Raw genomic sequence first — 9,011 nt, 5'->3', positions numbered from 1 at the left:
TTCAATAGTTATCTTCGAATTAGGAAAATACATGCTTCACTCTGGTATAATTTATGCGTAGAATTATATTTTGTGAGAATGGAATAATATATGTACGCGGACCATGGTAGGAACGGTGACTGCTTGCAATTCTGATGAGAAAACTGAGTGCTAGGTGAAGCTCACTCACATCCCGACGGATTTCTGTCTTCTCACCTCTCATACATATTGTGATTACTTCTAAAGGAGGATGAAGGAGGAAGATGGAAAGCGGGCTGGTCGATGGGAAAAGAAACCATGACTTTCCTCTCTATACTCGATGTTAATAAATATCAGGGATGATAAACGAAAAGTATGAAACAAACACTCGCGTGAATTTACAGAAAATGTTTGAAAAATTTCAATCCGCTGATTTGCATAATCGTTTGCGTATCATCATGACTAAAATTATCATTTCTCCAGATCTTTTATGCATATATTTAAAATTATATTTTAGGAATTTCAAGATCATTTTCGTCTGCAAACAGTATATCTTTTCGGATATATCCTACTTCGATTATCTCTTACACGATTTTAGTAAAATAAATCCGTTTCGAATTTTCGCGCCGATAAACGAGAGGGGAAGTTCAAAACGTAATTTAAAAAGTTTCGAAATACCGAAAGATTGGTGTAACGAAATGTAAAAGAAACAGTCCAGCAACTTGGAATGAATGGGCGAGTCAATTTGGAATCGGATTAAAGCCAATTTTTGAAAAGCGACCGGTGATCGATCGGTGACGGTAACGAATCGCCCCATGCGAACCAAGAAACGATCTTATCGACACTTCTATTTCCGTTTCGTTCCTCGATCGCCTCCTCTATTCGCGTGCGTGCCCTTTCGACGTCCCATCGCGAGAGCTTCACCGGAACCCTCGTCGCGACGGCGTCTGACCGATGCTAAATAGCAGAAACATAATTTCGTGAGTGCAGAGGAATTGCTTTATCGCGTGGAATAATGGCCCCGTATTCACGGCCTGCCCTCTCATAACTCTCCTTCTTTCCATTGCACTTTTCGGAGATTACACGTGGCGCCGATTCAACCAAGATCGAATCACGTGCTCTCGTTTTGCGTCGCTGAATTTTTTTCAATGAGAAAATTACGTTCACGCTGCATTCATGGATCAAATTAGAGATTTCTGATTGAAAGCTGTGAATGACGATGATGGATTAACGATACGGAGAAGCTCAGGGGAAAGATACTAACAAAATTTATAATTTCAAATATTATTATTATTGCTTGCCTAATATATTATTTTATTGCTTGTGGAGTTAAGCTGTAATAGAAAGTTGTGTATACTTGCAAACATTGAAACTTTGAAATGCTTTAAAATTCGTAACAATATCGTCTAGATGTACACTTGATTCGCTTCGAGCAAGACAGGAACAAGACTACACCCGTGAAAAATTATAAAACTAAATTTTCCTGACTGTAAGCGATATTGATATACGAGTCCGACTAGTGCCAGGAAACGCTTGTAATAACGTCAACTCTCTTTACACTCGACTTAAAATATCAAAACGAACATCTCCCTTTTCTTCCTTCAAGGGGAGAAATTAATGTCCGCCCTCTGAAAAGACACCTTTCGTGGAAACTTTCTGTTGCTCGTACACCAAGTACCGTATTGTTTGCGTACGATCCATCGGTAGTTCATTAATTAACGCGCTAATTATCCTGGATCAGGGCAATTAGGTACAATTATGTACCGCGCAACGCGGGAATATTTTATCAGGGTAATTACGGCTCGTAATAAAGTCTCATCGAGCGGACACCAATCAGCGAAACGATCTGAACCGCGGCTGGATCGGCTCGGTTGGACTGCAGAACAGGTAATTAAAAGCATTGTCAGAGTACAAAAGGAGGGAGAAGTTGGGTTACAATCGATGTAGAGAGGAGACGAAAAGGACAAGAAGCGGCGAGCACCCGCGCGCAAGAGGAGACACGATGGACGTTCCCGGTTTCTGTGGCGGCCAGTCCGATTCGTAATTACAAAGTACGATCTAAATCAATCTTGATTACATACGATGAGACGCTGCGTCCTCAATTTACGTAATTCCAAAAGGCCGCAAAGAGAGAGAGAGAGAGAGAAAGAAACAGAGAGAGAGAGAGAGAGACTGTATGTTATTTCAGGACGATTAAAAATAATCGTTCAATAATTATAAACGGGGTAAAAGCCGTACAAATCGTGATATAACCACGGTGAAAATTCTATTCTACGGCTGGTTCATCATTCGTGTGTGTTGGATGAAACAGTTTGTTATGTCTACTCTTTTATTAAGCTTTAGGCTAGCAATTTTTACACAATTTCGTCCTTTTTCATTTTCTTCTTGTGCTATTTAGAAAACTGTTTTCTAATAAGCTGCTTTTATTTTTCAACGACTTCGAACCTCGTCAAAGCAAGCATTATAATACCTATTTTAAGGATAGATGACCAATTTACTGTAAGACGCGAATATTAAATAATTATACCATTGCTTATAAGCAATGAACACTTGGCGCTCTATATACAATTCAAAGAATCTGTTACGGTGAAACTTTCGAAAATCGAACGCTACGCTCCGAAAAGAAAAAGATTGTAAATATCTACGACTTTGATTCTTTATCGTCTACTCTTCGTATTCTTTTCTCAATATTCTCGTACGCATTCTATGCATTTCTGCGTATTTACGATTCCCCTAAACTGCATAAAAATCCGCAACTTACGCGTTGCACAGCCAATTGAGGCGAATTATCCCAATCGAAAACCTGCAAAAAGCGCGAACAAGTCTTCATATCCCGGCAATTATCCAAGCATCTTCTTTCCCATCTAAAATTCCGGGGCGACGATTGATCTCGTCTCGCGAGGGCGAGCGTCGTCGCGTCGATTGAATTGAACCGAAACGGGCAATTAAAACTCCACCGGTGGAATCCGCTCTGGATTCCGCGCGGGAAAAGACAGAAGGGCCAAAGAAGTTGACGTGCGACGAAACGAAGGGAAAGAGGTGAGACAGGAGCTTCCGCGCCGTGACACGCGCGGATCCGTGGGCCTCAACATGGATGCCTGTTCTCGTTCGGCGGCGCATCAAGACGAGACTATCCTCTCCGAGGGAAACAATTACTCCGTGAACGAGTGCATAAATAAGGAGGAAGAGAAACGGTCGAGCGGTAGAGGCCACAATGCCTCCGCCGGGTGCTGACTGATTTGCATCGGTCGCACGATGAGATGCGAAGCGGAGAGGACTGCGGTCGGTGATCTTTTGTGAACAGAGATCAAAGTGGAAACGCTGGAACACGCCTAAGAATGTGTTTGTGTATCGATTTTTCCGATATTTAAAAATTCGAAGGTTTTTCAATTCGATTGTTCGATTATTATAATAAGATAAGATTCGATTATATTTTTTAGTTAATAATTTGATGAAATTAATTGTTAATTATGTTACGTGTTAATTTGGTGGAGGATTATAATTTATTAACCTAATATCTGGAAAGTAATCTAAAGACGGATGAAATACGAAAAATTATTCGCATACGAGTGCTTGCATATACAGGGTGGTTGGTAACTGGTGGTACAAGCGGAAAGGGAGTGATTCTACGCGTAAAAAGAAGTCGAAAATATAGAATAAAAATTTTTCGTTTGAGGCTTTGTTTTCGAGAAAATCGACGTTGAATTTCCGCTCGGTACGCGTACACTTTATCACGTCTCGTTATAACGGATCTCACTGTAGATCGTTGTCTCGATGGAAAAATTTAAAAAAAAAAAATTTATTCTATATTTTCGACTTCATTTTTCGCGTAGAATCACCCCCTTTCCGCTTGTACCGCCAGTTACCAACCACCCTGTATATTAATATGTAAAATTTACGAGATTTGAAGGTATTATATTTTTTCTACTCATCATTTGGTGCGAGACAATTTAATTTATTGTTCAAATGTTTTTGGTAGGTGATTTACGTTTCACTCAACTGAGATTTACAAGTATGGAAGATGAAGAAGTATGAAAGATTAGAGATCGTTATTTATCAACCAAGTGTTAAACATATCGTGGCGTATACAACTGACATTTACGTTTGACGAAAGAACAATTTGAATTGAAGTAACAGCAGAGGCGTAGAATTTAAAAGATACTCTATTCCGAAGTAAATATTACGTTATATCGAAGTTGTTCTTCTATATTCTTTCGGTTACAATAAGTATTGGCCGAGGGTTGGCTGAGTTTATTCGAAGTCGCACACCGCGACTTTTTATCCGCGAAAGGGAGAGGAAACGTGTGTCAAGGGGTGACTGTGGCTGTCGGCGAGTATTCTGGAGAAAAGGAGGACTGAGGGGAGGTTGGCAAATACGTTGGACGCATTCAGATCAGTCTCCGAAGGAGAACGAAGGGAGGTACAGAAAAGCTTTTCGGGACGCGTCAGCAAGAAACATCAAAGTCCGTGCCATTTCCTCCGTCCGAATACAAATGAAATACTGTACGTACCGACGCGGCGCGGCGATTGTATCGTTTTCTCGTCGATACCAAGCAATTTGCGCGAGATACGCTCATCGTGATAAATAAAAAAGGAAAAGCAGCCTTTCTAAATGCACGTAAAGAATATACAAAAATTATATAATATAAAAGTTAGACATTTCTCTCTCGGGAGAGTATAATTCTATATAAAAAAAAAAAAAAGTATTAAAGTATTAAAAATTTTCGTAATATTATTGAAAATATAATTCCTTAATATATCAAAAAAATAAACCACGAATAACGAATATCATGTTTCGCGATTAAAATCAGACGATAGATCGAAGCGTGAAATGGTAGATAAAATAAATATCGAGGCGTCACGTGAAGGGAGAAGCGCATGTAAACGATGCGACCGTGGAATCGCGAAATACACCGGCAATAATACGCGAGACGGAAAATAGCGGCAATACTCTTGAGTGGCTGGAATGGTGGCCTGGGGGACCTACGGGGATAAGGATTTGCTCCAGGGGGAAATACTCGTGCGAGTGGCACATGCGGGAATGCATATGCAGTAGGGAACAGTGAGCGCAGGTGCGTCTATTTTTGGCGCTTTCGGGGCATTTCCCATAGAAACCAAATTTCTCTTACTATTTCCAAAAGAAAGCTCGTAGATCACGCCTCCAAAACGATTCTCTATCTTCGTCGAGTCTTACAAAATAAAATTGTCAAAGTTACACATTCGTATCAACCGCTTAAACGATTAAATTCGACTCGAGGATAAATTTCTCACGACCTCGTGATAAGAAATTGTTGAAATAGAGCGACACTTAGTCAGAACAAAATTATTGTTTTATTTTGTACGATTGTTTATTATTAAAAATTCTTAAATCTTGTAAAATGTATTTTTTAATACGAATCACAGAGATTCTTCTTCTTGACGTCTCCGTGGACTAAGGAACCAGAATGGCTATGACACACCACTGGAACTCGAGAAACGTATAGTCCGCCCCCTTCCCAGATCAATAATACCATCCCCGTCCTCGGCGCATGTGCGCCGAAATATCTCCCCGTAAGCGTACTGGTTTCCACCCCCAGATGAACTAGGTACGCTCCGAACGCCTTGCACCCCTCCATGCAACATTCATAGCGCCATCAATATTATACGCGCGAAATAATAACCTGTGCATTTATTATGAGAGGGGTGGCTGCCGTGGCTCAAGAGTTTCGTAAAAAAAAAAAAAAAACGAGAGGAACACCCGACGAGGGATGGTAAATTATGCGTGTAAACTGTTATGCAAATCAATTGGTCGAGGGTGAGAGATCGGTGAAAGTGATGGATCGGTTTTCAAGAGAGAATCTTGAAATGCGATGTTGACGCGGAATTAATTGTTTCGTGGCTTCTATCGACTGATTACAGCGATTGATCGATTCGATTTCTCTTCGCTTTCACGCCTTTACAACGGAACGAAGTATGCAATGGAAATTTTGAACCATCGTTCGATCAAAAAGCAATGATCGATCCCTTTCGACGCGTTTATGTCACGTTGTTAAGATCGAAGGTTACATTTTTTCGAAAGGTCTTCGTAAAGCTCGAGATACTTTCACACTAGCATTCCAAAAATGGGAAAACAATCGAAAGGGTTGTTCAGCAAGCAGACGAGGAGTTATTTCATGAGGTAATCGTCGTGATCGAGCCGCTCTCAACGAGCGCAAGAGGAACTTAATCCCACGATATCGTCATGCGAATACGATGTTTGCATTGGCGTCGAGAGAGATAACGGAGGAGACAAAAATGTGGGACAAAGAGAACGATAGAAGAACTAGTCTCGTAAAATCTTTATTACCGTCAGGCATCCCCCTGAAAAAATCGTTCCGGTCGCGCTTATGTAATCTTGGATCCTCGAATTTCCTCATACATATCCTATTTTCTTTATATTTTCCCTCTCTTCTCCTTTTCGTTTTACGATCAACGAGGATAAGAAAACGAGATATTATATCGTTTTCACCATTCTCCTGATACAGTTAGGCACGCACAGCTCCTCGCCGCTGTTTATATCACGAAACGAAATAATTTATGGAAGATAAACTACTACTGGTTATTTTCGCATATGTCTTTTTTTTTTTCAAGCACACACTTCTGGGGACCGGTGTTCAACTGGATGATACCCATAGCGGCCATATCCGACACGCAAAAGCATCCGAGAATCATTAGCGGCAAAATGACTTTGGGTGAGTCCGCCGCGGCCGCGCTTCGTCGTTGGTCCTTTCGGGGAATTCGAATTTCGCCGCTCATAATAATCACGTATCGCGACGACCACGACCACGACCAAGACGGTGGACTGGGAACGGGGACAACGCGGGGGCGAGGGACGTCGAGGGCCAGAGAAACGGCCCCATAAAATAATTGCCGCTCGAACGCAGCGAATCGCCGTTTATTTCTTAATGAGCCTCCATGAAACACGTGGTTTGAACGGAGACTATCATTGAGGATGGAAGATCGTGCTGAAAGACGTGAAAATTTAGTCATTTTTTCTATGGAAAGTTCACGGGACATTTTCAAAACGATCTTTCTCTTCCCTTTTCTTTCTCTTTCTCGTGTTCGTCCTTTATTCGTTTTTAACTTGTCCGATTGATTTTTAGCGTTGGCTCTGTACTCTATAATGTTCATGAGGTTCGCCATGAAGGTGCAGCCACGGAATATGTTGCTGTTTGCGTGCCACTTCGCCAATTCCTGCGCGCAGCTTACACAGGCTTACAGATTTCTCGACTACCATTATATCTCGAAACAAGAACCCAATGACGAAGACACACCTGTCTCTCAGGATGAAAAGAAGTGACTTCGTATATGTTGATCTCAGCGATCATATAGCTATATTTATTCGGTGTAATAATGTAGATGTTCAGTATCGATTGTGCGAAAAATTTTATAATAAAATCTGCAATCTTTAAACAAAATTTCCTCGACTAAAATTTTATCTTTATTAAAATTTCTCTTGTTCAGTAAAGAAGTGAGCTAAACATCTCTTTTATTCTCAAAGCTTGATTTGTCGTTTTTCTGTCTATGCACTTCTACGTCAATTGTAAATTTTTCTAATCTGCCACATATTGTCAAAAAAGGGGGCGATATCGTCTCGCTAAAGTATTTAAGTAACTGAAAATTACATTGTATAAGCAGTAAAAAGTTTCAGGATTCCATGAAAATGTAAAGAACATTCACCGTGAAATCAGCCTATTCACTCGACAGTTTCCCCATTTCTTTTTTTTTTTTTTTTTTGCTTTCTCCTTTTCCCCATAGTGAGTCGAAAAAGGCACTAGTTTATTCGTGGTGGCCCCAATTCGATGGACGAATGTATAAGGAGAGCAATAATTTCCTAGGGGTCGGTTCTGTCTTTCTCGTTTCTTTTCCCGCGCCTCGGACGAAGGCCATTCGATCGAGCTTGGGGTCATTTTATGGGATCTGGCACGGATCAGAGGCACGAATCTATTCCGGTTTTTCCGAATGCTAAGCCACGCTGCGCCTCCGTCCCGTTTCTGCTCTTTGCATTCGTTTGGTCTGGACGAAGGAACACGAGGGCGGATTCGTGTCCCTGAATAAATATATATGGACTGATTAGCCCTGCTTGGCTTCGATCATGCGTTCCTTCCATTTATCCGCTTCCTTTGCGTCAAGAAAGATCGATGACGTCATCAATCGTCAGTGGTTTTGTATCATTTCTGAGTATCTTGAGAAATTGTACGATTTTAACATTCTATAGACAATACACATCAGAGACAATTGTCATTTCTATCAGCTGGCAAAAGTCATTTTTATCAGCACAACATTCACTCTCTGAATAGTATAGCGAGGGCTTGTCTTCGAAGGTTTTGTATATTTTTCGCATATTTGAATTGTCCATAGATGCATAAATATACACAGTCTACTAATCGTCGAATTTCACTAACATTAAAATCTACCAATTTGCTTCCATTTTCGTGTTTTGTAAGGCAATCACATCCATTAGTAATTTCATTCGATTGCTGGAACTATTTACTTTTGCTTCAACCATGAGATCCAACACCACGTTCATCCGCTTTTCACGGGAAAATCTCGCCAATTTTCACGAACCGGGCTTCTCGATCGTACAAAACGGGGAGAAAAAAGATCGCAGAGGCGAGACAAAGTCCACGGGATGAGTCCTTCGGGACTGATTTCACAAACAAATGCCGACGATTGAATGCTGGCATGTCGCAAGATGGATCGCTCTCTTTGAATCACAGATTACCCGCCGCCTTCCTTCCACCTCGTCCTGCGGTCCTCCTCCTTCCGCTGCGCGGCCGCCGTTTCCAACTGCCCTCTTCCTCCAGACGGCTCGTCCTTCCTTTTCTTGCTCCACCTCTCTTTCGAGGCGCCTCTCCACCTCCGCTCGCAGACGCGAACCGAAAGCAAGAGAGAAAGAGAAAGGCCCATTCGAACTGGCAGCACCGGCAATTTGCCACATGCCTACGTTCGCTGCCTCTCCTTTCTCCTCCGGAGAGGAGACTGCGTCAACGACAGTCGAATCCGCCGCGAAACTCACCGACCTATCGATCGGA

General features: G+C 41.6%; 1 protein-coding gene across 2 annotated transcripts; it reads left to right on the top strand.

The window, feature by feature from the left end:
- Positions 1-5,265: 5,265 nt before the first annotated feature.
- Positions 5,266-8,797, top strand: LOC126867976 (mitochondrial pyruvate carrier 1-like). 2 transcript variants are annotated; one of them, XM_050623085.1, is made up of 3 exons: positions 5,266-6,115; positions 6,568-6,668; positions 7,080-8,797. In XM_050623085.1, exons 1-3 carry the CDS (start codon positions 6,060-6,062, stop codon positions 7,274-7,276), a joined length of 354 nt encoding a protein of 117 aa, XP_050479042.1. In that variant the 5' UTR covers positions 5,266-6,059; the 3' UTR covers positions 7,277-8,797. The 2 variants fall into 2 exon arrangements, 1 of the variants encoding a protein (XP_050479042.1); XR_007690499.1 differs by having other exon boundaries at positions 5,266-6,903.
- Positions 8,798-9,011: the final 214 nt, after the last annotated feature.

Source organism: Bombus huntii, chromosome 7 (assembly GCF_024542735.1).
Source record: "Bombus huntii isolate Logan2020A chromosome 7, iyBomHunt1.1, whole genome shotgun sequence".
Classification (NCBI taxonomy): Eukaryota; Metazoa; Arthropoda; class Insecta; order Hymenoptera; family Apidae; genus Bombus; species Bombus huntii.
This window is presented reverse-complemented; position numbering and strand designations above follow the sequence as displayed.